This window comes from Lepidochelys kempii, chromosome 1 (assembly GCF_965140285.1).
Source record: "Lepidochelys kempii isolate rLepKem1 chromosome 1, rLepKem1.hap1, whole genome shotgun sequence".
Taxonomy (NCBI): Eukaryota; Metazoa; Chordata; order Testudines; family Cheloniidae; genus Lepidochelys; species Lepidochelys kempii.
In genome coordinates this window covers 50,129,704-50,148,064 of record NC_136380.1, presented here as the reverse complement: position 1 = coordinate 50,148,064, position 18,361 = coordinate 50,129,704, and the positions used below count along the sequence as shown (strand labels likewise).

Genomic DNA, 18,361 nt, shown 5'->3' with positions numbered 1-18,361 from the left:
GGCTGGTAAATTTAAAAGAAAAGTAATTTTTTTCTGTAGGGAGTCGTCAGCCTCTAGAATTCAGTACTGCAGGAAATCATACAGTTAAATACAGCGGCTAGATTTAAAGGTTTGATAATTTTATAACCAATAATGTGCAAAAATAGGATTGTGCAGGGTCAGAAAGAATTTTCCATTTTCCTCAGGCATAGTTCTGCACAAGGTCAAGTGCACTGTGGGATATTTTAGCTTTAATTGGAAGCATCACTAATAAGCCACTAATAAGTTGGAGGCAGGTAGCCAAACTTGATGAAGCATTGATCAGATCTGAGATGGCAAATCCTATGTTCCTAGGGGTAGATTATCTGAGGTGCTGAGCACTTCCTGAAGGCACTGAAAGCACTCACCCATTGAGCTCAGAACCTCACGGGATCTAGTCTTCAATCTCTATTGCTTCTTAATTCGTTGGATAAAATTTTGGTGTAGGTATTTCCACTGTTTTCAAGGGAAAGGGAAGTGCTATTCAATAGCACAGAAGGTGCTATTCATGAGTTTCTTATTTGTATCACGGTAGCATCTAGAGGCCACAACTGAGATTATGCCCCCATTGTACATAGTAAAAGAGCAAATCCCTTATAACGCTTGTAATTTAAATAGACAAGACAGACAAATGGTGAGAGAGGAAACAAAGGCACAGAGAAGTGGACTGTTGTAGATCAGCGGTAGAGTCCAAACTAGAACTTGAGTGCACTGAGTTTCCTCCCAGTTCTGTGCTATTTCCACTGGACCACCCTACCTCTGTAGTTTGAAAGATTCCATCAGTTCCAATGAATATTATTTCTGTGCAAAAGTACCCAAAATCCCCAAACAAGCCTAACTGCAAAGACAATCTCACCTCTCACCTTTACTGGAAGTCTATTTTAGAATTTTGGAGGTTGGGGGAAATGGGGAGAACCTAGACAGTTAGCTGCTTAAAAAAATATTTGGTAGGCTTTCAACTCTTGATCCTTTGTCTGTTTATGAAAGAAATGCCAGTATAGTTGATTGAGTTGTTACATAGTATAAAGGAAAGGCCTCCAAAAAGGCAGGGAAATAATTACACGAAATATACCCCAATAATACTGGCAAGTGACCTGCAGCCACAAGCTGCTGAGCAGGGTGAAAATACCCCAAGGTCACTTCCAATCTGACCTGGGCGGAGATTCTTTTACAACCCCACATATGGCAATCAGTTAGACCCTGAACATGTTATCACAAACCAGCCAGACATGCACCTGAGAGGATGCTTGGTGCCATCACAGAGCCCTGGCCCTCCCCACCCAATGTCCCATCTCCAGCTGTGACCATCCATGACGCTTCAGAGGCAGGAGGAAGAAATAAACAAACAATGCAGAATAAACTGGGGGGCGGGGGCTGGCGGGGAAGAATCCCTGACTGCTGCAGTGGCTGGCTGAAACCCTGAAACATGAGCTTTTAGGAACATAAGACATAAACCAGAAATGAGTCACAGAGCAGCTGAGCCCTGCTCCCTACCATGACAAGCAGCCGCAACATACCATAAATAAAATTGTCCAGCTCTCTCTTAAAACTAATTACGCTGTTTTCCCCCATAACTCCTATCAGGAGTTGGTTCCAAAACCTCACCCTTCCGATGGCTAGAAACCTTCTTCTAATTTCTACCTTGAATGTTCATGGCCAGTTTAGATCTATTTGTTCTTGTGACAATGCCAACATTGTTCTTTATCTTAAATAGCAGTTCTCCCTGATATTTACTCCCTTAACATATTTAAAGAGCACAATCATATCTCCTCTCAACCTTCTTTTTGCTAGACTAAACAAGGCAAGCTCTTCCAAGCTCCTTGCATAAGGTGGTGGAGGGATAGCTCTGTGGTTTGAGCATTGGCTTGCTAAACCCAGGGTTGTGAGTTCAGTGCTTCAGGGGGCCATTTAGAGATCTGGGACAAAAATGGGAGATTGTCCCTGCTTTGAGCAGGGGTTTGGACTAGATGACCTCCTGAGGTCCCTTCCAACCCTGATAATTTATGAATCTATAGGCCTGCCATTACCCTGATCATCCTTGTGGCTCTTCTCTGCATCTGTTCCAGTTTAAATTACTCATTTCTGAACATTATTCCAAGTGTACATAATATTCCAAACGAGGTCTTACCAGTGCCTTTTACAATGGCATTAATACTTCTTTCTCTTTACTGGAAATGCCTCATCTGATGCACCCTAGGATCACATTTGCCTTTTTCACATCCACACCACATAGGTGACTCAGTCATTCTGTGATCAACCCACACACCAAGGTCTCTCTCCTCCTCTGTTAGTTCCAGTTGATAAACCCCAGCCTGTGGCAGAAATTCTTATGACCTTGTACTTTGTACTGGTGAATTTCATTCCATTTCTGTCACTCCAGCCTTCAAGGTGATCCAGGTCTTCTTGTGTAATATTCTGATCCGCTTCTGTATTTACGTTGCCTCCCAACTTTGTACCATCAGAAAATTTCATTAGCGCACTGACTTTTTGTGCCAAGGTCATTAATAAAAATTGTTTGTCATAATCTACCTTTGATAAACTCATGTTGAATTGCATCTCCTTTACAATTTAGCTCCATGAACTTAATTATTCTTTCCTTCATAATTTGTTCTAAAGCCTTGCATACTACTGAGGTCAGACTAACAGGTCTCCAATTGCCTGGATCACTTTTTCCCCCTTTCTTAAATATAGATATATTAGCTATTCGCCAGACATGCACTACCCCAAATAGATTTACTAAAAAGCCTTGCTACCAGACTAGCAATCTCATGTGCCAGTTTTTAGTATTCTGGGATGGAAATTATCCAGTTCCCCAAGGTTGACCACATTAAACTCTTCAAGTTTTTCTTCGATCTCAGATTTGGTAATTTCCATTTCTAGACACTTATTTCCATCAGCCATATTGCCTTTATGGATATGTTTCACTTTATCATCATTACTGAAAAGAAGAAATTATTCATTTAGTTTTTGGGCCATACCTAGATTATTTTTAATCTCCCTCCCATCAAGACTCCATATTATTAGCAAGAGCTAATTCATCTTTACTTTTAGAAATTCTCATCTTCTCCCTACATTTTCTAACCTCCATGATGTAGCTTTCTTTGTTGATCTACCCATTTTTCTCTTGCCTACAAGCTCTCTAGTTACTCCTAATAACCTTTTTGAAATGGTTATTCATCCACCTGGGTCTGGAGCCTTTTCCTACCATTTTTTCCCCTTTGTTTGGGATGCAAATTTCAAACAGTTTTTGTATAGTTGATTTTAAGAAATTCTAAGCCTCCTCCATGTTGAAGTCCTTGACCTCTTCTGTCCATCTGACTTCTTTAACTAATTCCCTTACTTTCCCAAAGTTTGCCCTTTTGAAATAAAAAATCATAATTGAATACCTGGTTTTGATTATCCTTCAATTTAATTTAAACTGAATCAACTCATGATCACTCAATCCAAAGTTATTTCCTACGACCAGCTCTTCTATGATATCCTCACTATTTACCAAAACCGTGTCTAAAATTGCATCACCTCTGGTTGGTTCAGTGACGATTTGATGAAGTAAACTGTCATCTATCCCAATGGTTCTCAACCAGGGGTATACGTCCCCCTGGGAATACGCAGAGGACTTACAGGGGGTACATAAACTCAACTACATATTTGCCTAGTTTTACAATAGGCTAAATAAAAAGCACTAGCGAAGTCAGTACAAACTAAAATTTCATACAATGACTTGTTATACTGCTCTATATACTATACACTTGAAATGTAAGTATAATATTTATATTCCAATTGATTTATTTTATAATTATATGGTAAAAATGAGAAAGTAACCAGTTTTTCAGTAATAGTGTATTCTGACATGTAGTTTTATGTCTGATTTTGTAATCAAGTAGTTTTTAAGTGAGGTGAAACTTGGGGGTAGACAAATCAGCTTCCTGAAATGGGTACAGTAGTCGGAAAAGGTTGACAGCCACTGATCTATCCAGTAAACTCACACCCAAGAATAACTTGTCCCTACCAGTATTAGTAGCATTTATTCTCTAATCTAGGGGTTCTCAAACTGGGAGTTGGGACCCCTCAGGGGGTCACGAGTTTATTACATGGAGAGTTGCGAGCCATCAGCCTCCACCCCAAACCCGGCTTTGCGTCCAATATTTATAATGGTGTTACATATATTTAAAAGTGCTTTTAATTTAGAAGGGGGGTCACACTCAGAGGCTTGACCAGGAATTAATTGTCCTAAAACCTACTCAGAATCAAATGTCTGAAGTTAGGAAGTAAAAAACTATTTAACTCCTGTTTCTACAGGATTTCCCTGAGTATTTCCATCTCATGATGATCTTATTGGACAAGCCAAGATTTGCAGGTTTATTCAAAGAGCATTTGTACAAATTTTACACTACAAAAATGCAGCACTGGCTTGGAAATTGTGAAAGAATTATTAAAAGTCATGCTTACTGTACATACAAATAAATTTAATTAAAACATTCTAAGTTGTTTTCTATCACTTTAATTACAAGATGTAAATCTCAAATAATGAAAATGAGAGGTCCCTTACAAAAAGTGGATATACAGCTGAACATCTTGAAACAAACATTGAGTGGCTTTTTTTAAAACTATTTTAATTAATTTTGATGTATGCAGTCACATACATTTGATTTTTACTACAAGAGGAAAAAATAGGGATTTGGGTTTTATTTGGGGCATTATCTGTATTGCAGTAGTGGCTAAAGTATACAGTTAAGATCAGTTGTGCTAAGTGCTGTACAATACAGAGGTCCTTGCCCTGAGGAGTTTACAATCTAATTTAAATAACATGGGCTAGATTTGCTGCTGCCAGTTTCTCCTAGGCAGTGTGTGAGATGAGCTGCAAGGGATTTGGGGCTGCCTGATTCTGGGGCTAGTTCTACACCATTCCCTCCCCTTGTGTAACTCTCAGGCTAATCTTCAGTGGCTGACTATGGCTTCTAAAGGGGCCAGGGCCTCCAGCTGGGACACGTCCCGGTTCCTGACACACACCTTGTGTACACCCACTAGGCAGATCAGCCTGTTCTCTGGCCCATTGCACCCCAAAGGGGCCAGATCACTAAGAGAGAATATGGCCCTATAACTTCTAGTTAAATATGTCAGAACAAAAAAGTTGTCTCAGTTCCTTCAAGGAACGTACAACTTACATATTCTGCTCTGCCTATGTGTGCAGAACTCACAGGGAGTTTGTGTAAATTGTGCCTAAAGAGTCTTCTTCAACCCACATGACAGAGCTCAACTCAATCTCACTATTCATAGGAGCTAGTATATTCTATAACAGAGGTAAATGGTTATTTTTCTCTCACTGGACAGATACCAGCTATGATAGCCAGTGTGGCACTGATCTCGGAGTTTGGTTAAATTTGACATTCATATGTAAAAATATTGTCTAAATTATCCATTCAGATCCTTAAGTATTGCACACATGGAGATGGCAGAATATCTGAATCAAATTACCATAGGGATTTGAGAGTTTTGCCCTGAAACTGAGCAGAATCAATCTCTATAGCCATATATTTGTTCTGACAACTCTCTTCAGTGCCATGAGAACAGTTTGCGCATTCAAGATATTATAGCTTTGATTTTCAGAAATGTGTGTGTAATGAATATATGCAAAAGACCACTTAAACATATAAGTAGCCATTGTGTGAGCAACTATCCTGCTTATTTGAGAGCATGTAATTGTATTGTACTCCCCCTAGGTTCTTTACTGTCCTGCCAGGGAACATGGTGAGGTGTGGCCCTGCCCTTCTTCACCCTTTGCCAGAGCTGACTGGGTCTCCCAGACCCTCTCCCATCGCCAGAGCATGAGGATCAAAGAGCGTGCAGCCTCCAGCCTCGCCAGGCTGGGCACTCCGCTTTCTGTGAGCTGGGCTTTGCAGAGTCCAGTGGCCCCTAGTGGCAGCCAGAAATTGTGTGGAGGAAAGAGGAAATTCTGTATTCCGCAGTGGTGCAGAATTCCCCCTTGAGTAACCGTACTTGGAATTATGATTTCTATTTTACATATAGGGAAACTGAGACACTTAGGGTATGTCTACACTACACAGACTATAACAGCACATCTCTGTGATATACGTGCAGCCTACACTGACAGGAGTTTCTGTTGGGGTGCGAACATCATCTCCTCAAATGATGTTAGCTATATCAAAAGAAGTTCTCTTTCATTGACATAACCCCCAGTGCACACACATAGCAATGCTGATATAACTTCCAAGTGTAGACTAAGTCTCAGCCTTAAGTTTAGTAGATATTAGCTAAGCCTGACCTAAACTCTACCACTTTTCCTACTCAAGACAAAGTCAGAGAAGTTGTGATATGCATACAGCAGGGATGGAAGCTCCAGGAATCCCGATTTCCAGTTGGGTGCACTAAGGCTTGGTCTGCACTGAAACATTAGTTCGACAGCTACATTGGTTAGACATGTAAAAAAACCCACATCTGTAGTCACCATAACTATGCCTACCTAACTCCCAGTATAAATATGCTCTGTCAATGGAATAGTACTTTTGTTGACATAGCTGCTATCACTCAGGGACATGGAGTTCCTACATCAACAAGAAAAATCCCTTCTGTCTGTGTAGGCTCCATCTATACTATAGGGTTATGCCAGTATAGCTATGGCACTCCAGCTATGCCAGTCTAGTCTCTGTGGTGGCAGACATACCCAAATATCTAGCCATCTTTCCTGCCACTACAGGGGACAGGGTGAATTTGGGAGCTGAATTTAGGCCTGTCACACTATGGATACAGTTCAGACCAGTAAAGGGTCACCACTTACCCTGCAATCCTGGGTGCCTTACAGTGCTTTGCGGCTGTACCTCCCCATTTGGAACACTCACAGCCAGCCTACAAGCATGCAGGTCACCCCCTAAGAGTATGTCTACATTGTAATTAGACATCCGTGGATGGCCCGTGCCACTGACATAGCTACTGTCACTCGTTGGGGGTGGTTTAATTATGCCAGAGGGAGTGTTCTCTCCCGCCATTATAGAGTGGCTACACAGGAGACCTTACAGCAGCATAGTTGCAGCAGTACTGCTATGCTGCTGTAAGGTCCATAGTGTACACATAGCCTAAGTCATTATTCCAATGTATCCAGAACTCTTAATACGCTGAATATACAACACACAAGTTTAATGCCCAGTGCATTATTAGTTTTCCAGTAATATATTACATGACACCTTTTAGAGTATAACTATAGTAATTTGGGGTATATTGGTCACGGCAGCTAAACCTCACTACCTGATACCAGTAAGCTCCTTGGCCTCTGGCACTGGGATGCTCTTAGGGTCACACCTCCCCTGTTACAAAGCTGCAGGAGGGTTAGCTACTAGCTGACCCACAGAGATCAAGTCAGAGGCACCTCTATCTTGGATAGGGCCCTCCCATCATATTTTCTTTCCCTTAAAAAAGAAACTTGTTTTGCTACCTTTGTCTGTTTACAGTCTCCCAGAGATAATATCACAGCACATCCATATTTTTTCTTAGTTGTTACAAACATTTTGCAGTGACATTAATAACCAGTATCTTATTGACTTTCAAACAATATATTTACTACATGTCATCTTTTAAATAAATATAAGGATACCAGTGTGTGAGGTGCAGTATGCCAGGCCTGAGGAGTTGCTGATGCAGAGTAGTGAACCACAAATGGGTCTCCAAATCACAGGCCCTAAGAAAAATATGGTGGCTGCTGCTACTCCTGCTCCCTTTGAGAGGGGTAAAGGTGTTGGCAGTTTTTTACTTTCACCTTTTTACTTTTGGCTAATTTTCCCTAATTTTATAGGGACAGTCCTGATTTTTGGGTCTTTTTCTTATATAGGCTCCTATTATCCCCCCACCCCCTGTCCTGATTTTTCACATTTGCTGTCTAGTCACCCTACTTCCACCTCCCCCACCCCAAATCCACAGCGTGGCTCATTGCTGCTGCTTCACTGCAAGGAATCCTCACTCCTTCACATACCGGGGGTGGCTCCTCCCTGCATCCCCCGCCCGGACAGACAGCTGGGGGCTCCTCCCTGCCTCCTTCCCCCCCCCCAACAGAGCTGGGGGCTCCTCCCTGCCTCCTTCCCCCCCCCTCCAACAGAGCTGGGGGCTCCTCCCTGCCTCCTTCCCCCCCCTCCAACAGAGCTGGGGGCTCCTCCCTGCCATGCCCTCTCTCCGCACTCCCCGCGAGTCCGGTAGCGCCTCCCCGCTGTACCCGCTCCGTTCTCCCCCGGCTGGGGGCTCCTCTCCACCGTACCCTGCCCCTCTCCCATCCCTTCCCCTTCCGGCCGCGCCCTCCCCTCTCCGCGGCGCCCTCTCCCTTCCGGCCCCCCGGGCTGGGGACTCCGCCCTGTCTCCGCGGCGCGGCGGTTCCTTTCCGGAACGTTGGGTTGCAGGCGTTGTCTCACGAGACCGACCGACCGACCACCCGGTGGCGCTACCTCCCCACGAGACAGCAGCCTATGACCACGCCTTTTATCACATGACGTCGCCAAGATCTGCGCGCGCGGGAGCGCACACCCGCTTGGAAGAGGAAGCAGAAGCCGTAGGAAGTGCGCGCGCACCTGAAGAAGGGCGGTCGCGCCCTTCAGTCGGAGGGGTCGAACGCAAACTTATTTTACAGGGCTGGCTCGAGCTGGAGTTTTCTGGCCGTGCAGGCGCGCTACAGGCTGGGAAGAAATTACTGTTATTGTTCGAAGGGGTTGCACGCGCGGGGGGATCCGTTACAGACACTGTCGAACTAAGGCGCCTATGTGGAAAGGGCAGGGCGGGGCTGTGCTCGGCTGCCGCCTTACTCGCCCAGCGCTCAAGGGGAGTCGTAGTTACAGGCTGTCCCGTCCCCCTGCCTGCCTGCCCGCCCGCTGCCGTGATGCGCTGCAGACGCCGGTCGCCAGGGCTCTCCGTTCGCCAGTCTTGGGGGAATCTGGTCATGGGGGGAGGAGCCCTAAGCGGGAGCCCCGGCCCGTGCTAATGGCGGAGTGGAGCCGCCCCGGCGTGTGCTAATGGGGGGGAGGGGGACTGGAGCCGCCCCGGCCTGCGCTAATGGGGGGGGACCTGGCGCTACCCCAGCCTGTGTTAATGTTCCTGCCTTGTTTTCTCCTCTAGCGCTGTGGTGTTCAGGGGCCTGTAACCAGACAGAACACGGGCGTCCCTGCCAGTGTCTTCCACCCTGTGCTCCAGCCAGTCTGTGGGCTGGGGCCGCCATGTTTTCAGATGACCTGTCGCAACAGAGCCTCCCACTGGCAGGTCCCTGTTGAGGGTTTCACGTAGTGAGGAACAGGGTCCCCGTATGTTCATACACAACCCCCCCTCCCCCCCATCGATAGGCAAAAATACTCATGTTCAACCACGTCCCTCTCCTGTAAGGCGGGCACTGAGAACTGCGGCTAATTTCCAGCACCCGCGCTCCTGTGCTCATTGCACACGGAGTGATGAACTCAGAGCACAAACTGGCAGTGACAGGGACTCAGTTTTTGACCATGGGCATGACATCACCACCTCTAAACTTCAGATCTGTGGCATGGAAATAATAATACGGCATGTGAGGCTTATTTAAACTATGTTAGTAAAGGTCTTTGAGGTCCTCAGACAGAAAGTACTCTAGAAGTGTGATGTATCATTATAATGCCTACCTTTCCTGCTTCTCTTTTATAAAATTTTTATAGGTAGAACTAGAAGGAAAAATGTCATTGTTAGTTTTCAGTGGACATAAATTAATATAATAAACAAATAGTTCTGCTAGGTCTAAGTCCTGGGTTTTTTAAAATAGAATTAATTTTCAGTGTGCTGTTTATCTGTAGGACAACTTATTTCAATAAAAGTAATTGTTTGCAGTGTTATAGGCATGTTGATCCCAGGATTTTAGAGAGAGAAGGTGGAGAGGTAATATATTTCACCAACAGATATATATATTATATAATATACAATATATATCTGTTGGTGTGAAAGATAAGCTTTTGACCTATACAGAAGAGCTCTGTGTACCTCCAAAGCTTGTGTCTTTCACCAACAGAAGTTGGTCCAATAAAAGATATTGCCTTAGGTTCACCCACCTTATCTCTAATAAAAGTAATTGTCATTTGAAAGCCATTACTTGGTATTTAGTTATTAAATAATGTTATGAGTGTGTGATAAATGCATATAAATTAATGGATTCAGCACCTTTTTTGGAGCAATTATACTTAGGTGTTACAAGACAGCGTTGGGCCTGTATTACACTAGGTCAACCTCACTGACTTCAGCAGAAAGAAAAGGAGTACTTGTGGCATCTTAGAGACTAACAAATTTAGTCTCTAAGGTGCCACAAGTACTCCCTTTCTTTTTGCAGATACAGACTAACATGGCTGCTACTCTGAAACCTGACTTCAGTGGAGTTATACTGATACGTAACAGAGGAGAATTCAGCCCATAGCATATAAGATCAAACTGATCCCTCTCTTCCCCTAGACCTTTTTAACAGTAATTTTTTATATTTCTGTAAAAACTTCAAGAGACTTTTAAGTATATGTAATATATTGTTTATCTTTCATGTGAATTGAAAGGTATCAATAGATATTTGATTCAAAGCAAATATGTAGATCTATTTCAGTGTATATTTGAACAGTCCTGAATTCCTTAAGTCCTTTCTTAGATGTTGTCAGAGTCTGAATGCAACTAACTTCAAAGCCTTACATGATCTCACCAACATCTTTTTTTCTCTCTGTCTTACTCCCTTTAACACCTTTAGGTCTCCCAGTACTCTTCCCTTAAATCTCCTCCTTAGCACTACAGACAGTGTCATATTTCTTTTCTGTCAAACATTCTCTCCCCCTTCATATCTAGGGTGACCATATATCCTGTTTTGGCGGGGACAGTCCCTTTTTTAAGCCCTTTCCCAGACGTCCCAACTTTTTTTTTTTTTTTTGCAAAAGTGGGCATTTGTCCCATTTGCTCTTGCCGACTTGGGGTATGGTGCAGTACGGTGCGGGGGAGGCAAGCAGAGATGCGGGGGAGGCAGGGTTCCAGCGACCAGCAACAGCCCCTGGGGTGAGGGGGGTTGGCAGGATTCCAGTGACCAGTAACAGCATCGCAGGGGGTGGGCTCAGGCAAGTAGCTGGGAGTGTCTCATTTTCCCTTTGGGAAATATGGTCACCCTATTCATATCCCTCAACTTCAATAATTTTTCCTTCATTTGTTTTCTCACTGTTAAACTTTGAATGCTGCCTCTTAACTGATTTGTTTGCCTTTATATTTTTTTCTCAATTTTAGACTGCAAGATCTTGAGGGTAAGGAATGTCTTCGGTAGGGCACTGTGAATATTCATGATCCTATAGAAATATTAAGAATAATTTGTATGCTGCAAATATTATAATATATACTTAGTAAGAAATAGATTCTAAAGCATTAACGGTTATTAGGAAATCATCAGTAAACTACCACAGAACTTTTCAAACTAGGATTTCTCTGTAAAGTTCTTTAGTCAAATGTAAACCTCAGAATAGGCTTTCCTCATTTCCTCTTGTAACTTATAATGTCTTGTCTTTCTTCATAGTGTGAAGAGGTCCCAAGAACAATATTGACATCTCTTTACTTATTTTCTATTTATATGTAGTATTTTGTAAATTAATTTTTGTGTAAATGTTGTAGACAGCACATAAATGCAATATTAGTTGTATTCCAAGAAATGGTCAATAACTGAAATAATTGCTATTCTAATTTTCTTGCAATCTGCACTATGTCATACTTAAAAAAATTCATATATATGCAGCTGAGACAGTTATACAGATGTATATAAGAGCAATATTTTCAGAACAAAAATCTAATATTACAGTTCCTTACAAGGAGTGTGGGGGAGAGTCTTTAAAGGTATATAGGCAGCTGAAGATACAGATAGTGGGATATTAAAAAGTGCTTAGGCACTTAACTCTGATTGGGAGTGCCTAAATACCATTGGCCTGGAGTATTTTGATTGAAATGTTGACCCTTCATGGATGTTTTTGGGAAAATGGCAAATCTTTGCTTCTGCTGATTCGTTTTTTGTATGTGTTTCTCTGATGTTTTTTTCCTGGACGTGGAATACAAAGCTATTAGCTGATAAGTTGGTTCTTCAATTTCTATTTTTAGCACGAGGGAAATCTCGTCTTTACATCTAGAAAGACACATCATGAAGACAGGAAACATGGCACTTCCTATTTACTAACCTAACCAGAAAGTAAAATGTCAAGACACTTTACTGCATAAACTGTTTGCACCATTTTACCAGTTTTACACCAGAAGGGGCTGTATATAGCATGCAGCTATAATGCCTCAGCTTGTGGACTCATTAGCTCACAAAGCTTATGCTCAAATAAATTTGTTAGTCTCTAAGGTGCCACAAGTCCTTCTTTTCTTTTAGCTCTTATGAGTTATGCATGGTTCGCTGATCACTGTTTGGAGAGGAGATTCCAAAGAGAAATGCTCAGGTTCGTTTCCTTGTCAGTATATCTCTTGCATTGGTAGTGGTCACTGGAGACAGGGGACCTAATGCTCCACTTAGTTACACCTGTGAAAAATGGTGTAACCGAATGAAGACTCAGTCCCTTGATGTTTATCATCAGGAAAATATAGCAAATCATGGCTAATGGATTGTTCGAAGTTCACTCTGGTTGTATTTGCTGACCTGCATAGGCAGCAAAGCAATAGAACTAGAAGTTACCTTGTGAGCTCCAAATTTGTCATTTAGTTGCATGAGTGAAGCATTCATAAATAGTAAATATAGTGAGCATCTATAATACTGCTGCACAGAGTTCAATGATACATTGTGTTGATATTTGCATTTGATAATATGGGGCTTTTAAAACCCTAAGCCAACATCTCTTCCTACTTGATTTGCTTTTGCAGAGATTTTTGTCAAATTCATCAAAATTTTGAGGCTAATCTCTCCTTCACCAGCTAGTTAGTTGTGTGGCACTATAATTCTGTGCTTGTGCTTTTTGTTTTACTCAAAGCTGACCATACAGAATCTTTCTGTTCCTTTCAATTTTATTATAATTGATTTAATTAAGATGATTACAAATGTCAGATATTCCTTTTGGTACCCACCATGAAGATCTTTTTCAAGTCATGTTCTTGTGATATTTTTGGTTTGCTATGATCTGAGAATATATTCAGAGCTTTGCTGAATTTTTTAAAGGACTATGTCACTAACATCCCCCACCTTTTGTGAATGATGACTGGTTATATGTGCATTCTTTTGGCCCAAGAACACTTGCAGGAAAATACCCTTCTGTAAATTGGAGTATGGTATTCAATTATATTTCATAGTGGTCATGATGACAAAGTTACCATTTTGCTGTAGTAAGTAATTTTTGATGGAGTGAAGCATAACTGGTGCAGTCTGGTACCTTCCTGAGCAGTAAAACATCTGGGCATTCTTGGTCACTAATTTTGATATTCAGGAGCAATCTAATGTCTCTTGAAGACCATGCCAAGAGAGGTGTGAATGGGCAAAACTTAGAAGTTTGAGTGTGGTGCAGGTGTAGATGGGATGTGAAAAGCAGAGTTCAATTGTTTAAAGGTAAAAAAAATAGTGGAATAGATAATGCTGATGGGGCATTGGTTCTGAGGTAGCTGAAGATGGGATAACCCAAGAGGATCATTCATATGCTGAACAGGAGCAGATGTCAATAAAGACAGCTTCTCTGGTTGTTCGAATGCCAATTCCATAGCGTGTGTTCACAATGCAAATTTGTCAGCCTGTTTGTGAAATTCACTGTTGCCTGACATCATTGTTTGTTAGAAGGTAAGGATGTTTTGTTGCAAGCAGTGTGAACTGAAGAAAAATATTTTTGATAAACTTGTTAGAACAAAGAAACTTTCTATTTTCTGTTTAAAAAATAACCCCCACATACACTTCCAACCATTGTAATTTTTAAAAAGAAAATTCCTTCACCAAAATTAGTTTTCTTTTTAAAAATCAGAGTTCTTATTTATAGAGTATCGCTCTTTAAAGGCTTTGTGGCTGCATGCTAATGTTTGAAAGGCTTTGCTTACCACCAAGAGAGCACTTTTGGGGGAACTAAGTCACAAACAATGGGGGATTCCTTAAAAAGACCTGGGAATCAGGGACTGGGCTTCCCCTACCCCTTATTTCATGTTACTGCCCTTAAATATAAATAATTAATGTAACTGTGTGGTATGTATAAAAGTTCCCTTTAGAAATCTGTTATGCTCATTATGGAAGTAGGGCTGTCAAGTGATGAAAAAAATTAATCGCAATTAATCGCACAATTAATTGCGCTGTTAATAATAGAATACCATTTATTTAAATATTTTTGGATGTTTTCTACATTTTCAAATATTGATTTCAATTACAGCACAGAATACGTGTCCAGTGCTCACTTTATATTTTTATTACACATATTTGCACTCTAAAAAACAAAATAAATAGTATTTTTCAGTTCACCTAATCCAAGTACTGTAGTGCAATCTCTTTATCATGAAAGTTGAACTTACAAATGTAGAATTACATACGAAAAAACTGCATTCAAAAATAAAACAATGTAAAACATTAGAACCTACAAGTCCACTCAGTCCTACTTCAGCCAGTTGCTCAGACAAAATAGTTTGGTTGCAATTTGCAGGAGATAATGCTGCCCGCTTCTTGTTTACAGTGTCACCTGAAAGTGAGAAAAGACGTTTACATGGCACGGTTGTAGCAGGTGTTGCAAGATATTTATGTGCCAGATGTACTTAAGATTCATATGTCCCTTCATGCTTCAACCAGCCTGATGACAGATTCTGCTTGATAACGATACAAAGCAGAGCAGACCATTTTTATCATCTGAGTCAGATGCCACCAGCAGAAGGCTGATTTTCTTTTTTGATGGTTCAGGTTCTGTAGTTTCCACATCCGAGTGTTGCTCTTTTAAGACTTCTGAAAGCATGCTCCACACCTCGTCCCTCTCAGGTTTTTGATGGCACTTCAGATTCTTAAACCTTGGGTCAAGTGCTGTAGCTATTTTTAGAAATCTCACATTGGTACCTTTTTTGCATTTTGTCAAATCTGCTGTGAAAGAGTTTTTAAAACGAACATGTGCTGGGTCATCATCCGAGACTGGCATAACATGAAATATATGGCAGAATGCTGGTAAAACAGAACAGGAGACGTACAGTTCTCCCCCAAGGAGTTCAGTCACAAATTTAATTAACACATTTTTTTTAATGAGCATCATCAGCATGGAAGCATGTCCCCTGGAATGGTGGCCGAAGCATGAAAGGGCAGACGAATATTTAACATATCCAGGACGTAAATACCTTGCAATGCTGGGTACAAAAATGCCCTGCGGACGCCTGTTCTCACTTTCAGGTGACATAAATAAGAAGCAGGCAGCTCCTGTAAATGTAAACAAACTTGTTTGTCTTAGCGATTGGCTGAACAAGAAGTAGGACTGAGTGAACTTGTAGGCTCTAAAGTTTTACATTGTTTTGTTTTTCAGTGCAGTTATGTAACAAAAAAAAATTTACATTTGTAAGTTACACTTTCACAATAAAGAGATTGCACTACAGTACTTGTATGAGGTGAACTGAAAAATACCATTTTTTGTTTAGCATTTGTACAGTGCAAATATTTGTTATAAAAATAATATAAAGTGAGCACTGTACATTTTCTATTCTGTATTGTAATAGAAATCAATATATTTGAAAATGTAGAAAAACATCTAAAATATTTAATAAATTTCAATTGGTATTCTATTGTTTAACAGTGCGATTAATTGGGATTCATTTTTTTTTTGAGTTAATCACGTGAGTTAACTGGGATTAATCGATAGCCCTATATGGAAGGTTTATATAAAGCTATTTTGAGCATAAGAGAATGCACTGTAGCCCCAGTTACTTAGAAAATGGTCAGAGAACATCCTCTCTGGGTTTGGTCCTGCTGTCTTCTTACAGGCAAAACTGCTGCTACTGATTGCAGGGTTGGTTTGTATCTTTATACAAAACTCCCTTTGAGAATCTTGGGAATGCGTGAGTGGAACAAGAGGCAGATGTGGTATTGAGTCATTGGAATACTTTCAGTAAGTCATTTATTTGGGATTTTCTCCATAGATCAGACAGAATTTGCCCTTGAATATTTGTATTGTATTTTTACATATACGTGTATATATAAACACACACTCACACACAGAATATGGCATTGGTGTTTTTGATCTAGGGTTCAGTAATTTATTTTATTAGTGAATGACTACATAGTTATACATTACAGTTACATTAAAACAATTGGCTTATTGAAATTATCTGAAGTGAAAAACATGAGACATCAACAAAATCTACAATTTTGCAACCTTCTCATAACCCAAATGCATGTATAGCTCAAATCAAAAGGCTTTCTAATTTAAGTATGTGATGAGATCTGGCTGCAAGGTTAACCCTGACCTCGGCGTATTCTATAAGAATGTATTCATTCCTTCAGTTTAAGTTTAGATTTGCTGGCAGCCAGCATGCCTATTGCAACAAGCTTCACAGGCAAAATACTGAAATAAATGTTCCTTTTATCGCAGATGTTTTTGCTGAATAGGATTACTGAAGAAAACTAAGCAGCCGAAAAACAGGGTGCAGAACCTTTTCTGTCCCGGAGGCATAAACAGCCATACTGAATGTCTGGAATGTGTTTACTTCTCATTCTGAGAAAATAACAAATTGTTTTGTAGATTATGGGAAAAACCCTCATGTCTTCATTTCCACCCATGCATTCTCACTGACTGCAGTGGAGTTCTATGTGTGCAAGTGAGCACAGAATGTAGTCTTACATGCTTAATGTTTCTTAGATTAGATTCGCTTGCTGTTCAAAAAACAAACAAAAAAACAAAAAAAAACCCCCAAACCAATGTTAATCTCTGTTAGGAGACAACAGGCTGTAACTATGTTTTATATTTGGTTGATTATCCAATATGTCTCACTAAGTTTGGTGCAGTTAGGTTAATTCTACATATGTAGTAACTATCTGAAGCATAATAATGTTAGGTTTCAGAGTAACAGCCGTGTTAGTCTGTATTCGCAAAAAGAAAAGGAGTACTTGTGGCACCTTAGAGACTAACCAATTTATTAGAGCATAAGCTTTCGTGAGCTACAGCTCACTTCCTCAGATGCATATCGTGGAAACTGCAGCAGACTTTATATACACACAGAGAATATGAAACAATACCTCCTCCCACCCCACTGTCCTGCTGGTAATAGCTTATCTAAAGTGATTATCAGGTGGGCCATTTCCAGCACAAATCCAGGTTTTCTCACCCTCCACCCCCCCACACAAATTCACTCTCCTGCTGGTGATAGCCCATCCAAAGTGACAACTCTTTACACAATGTGCATGACAATCAAGTTGGGCTATTTCCTGCACAAATCCAGGTTTTCTCACATTCCTCCCACCCCCATACACACACAAACTCACTCTCCTGCTGGTAATAGCTCATCCAAACTGACCACTCTTCAAGTTTAATATCAATAAAATAAAAACCAGCAGGATCTTATTAAAGGGAAAAAGGCAAAATACCACATTTATTGTGAATAAAGAAAGAATCATAGTAAGCAGTTAGTTATAGTTATAACATTCCATTCAATCTCATATTTATTCACACACACACACACACGTTCTGCAAGGTTGTTATCATAGTTGCCATCCTTAGAGTTGCTCATGCCAAGCCACTGGCCAGGTGGCCTGGACATGAGGAGGGAGCAGGGCCTTGTCAGATGCTCATCTGATGCTCCTGGAAGTTGGTTTGCAGAATCAGACCCCAAAGTTCTCACTTTTTAGAGTCTATTTTTATAGGAATTTCTTCCTATGCCAGTCTATGGGAATTGCTTCATCATGCTGTTGCTGAATCAATCAGCAGATAGCACATTCCTGACGGCTCCAAGATGTTATCTTGTTCTTTGGTTCTCCCATCCTTGAGGCTGTTGGGTGGATTCCAGTCTTCCCTCCGGGGGGTCCTCTGGTTATTTCCACTTGACGCCGCCTTCAGCCGATGGACACTGGATTCTTAGGCTGGCACCTCCCTGATCATTCAGTTATTATCCACACCAAGCAACCATCCACATACATCCTCTATCTCTATTTTAATCACAATTGTTAATATAACAAAAGGGCATGAAAGTCTCTGGGTGCTGTTTCTGTTGTTAGAGTATTGCTTTGAGTCTCTCTCTCTGTGAATTGCTTTGAGAATAGACTCTGTCTTAGAATGTACGAACACAATTAGCTTGCAAGTTTCACACATAGAGGGAGAGAAACAGTACCAAAAACCAAGAGACCTCTTAATTAGTAATACCCTGGAATTTAAACTCTGGGGAATCAAACTCATTTGTGATTTTAATACAGAACTTCTTT

At 41.1% G+C, this 18,361-nt stretch overlaps 1 protein-coding gene across 5 annotated transcripts in view; it reads left to right on the top strand.

Annotated features, from left to right (window-relative positions):
* The window catches only part of STARD13 (StAR related lipid transfer domain containing 13), a 491,362-nt gene that overhangs the window by 125,730 nt on the left and 347,271 nt on the right, over window positions 1–18,361 (top strand). Inside the window, exon 1 of one of the 5 annotated variants that reach the window (XM_078852681.1) lies at window positions 8,415–9,562. The exons of the other annotated variants lie outside the window; for them this stretch is intronic. Within the exon in view, the coding sequence (XP_078708807.1) occupies window positions 9,311–9,562 (252 nt within the window). The 5' untranslated portion in view covers window positions 8,415–9,310. Of the gene's footprint in view, window positions 1–8,414; window positions 9,563–18,361 lie in introns of those variants that run through there. 5 annotated transcript variants of the gene reach the window in all.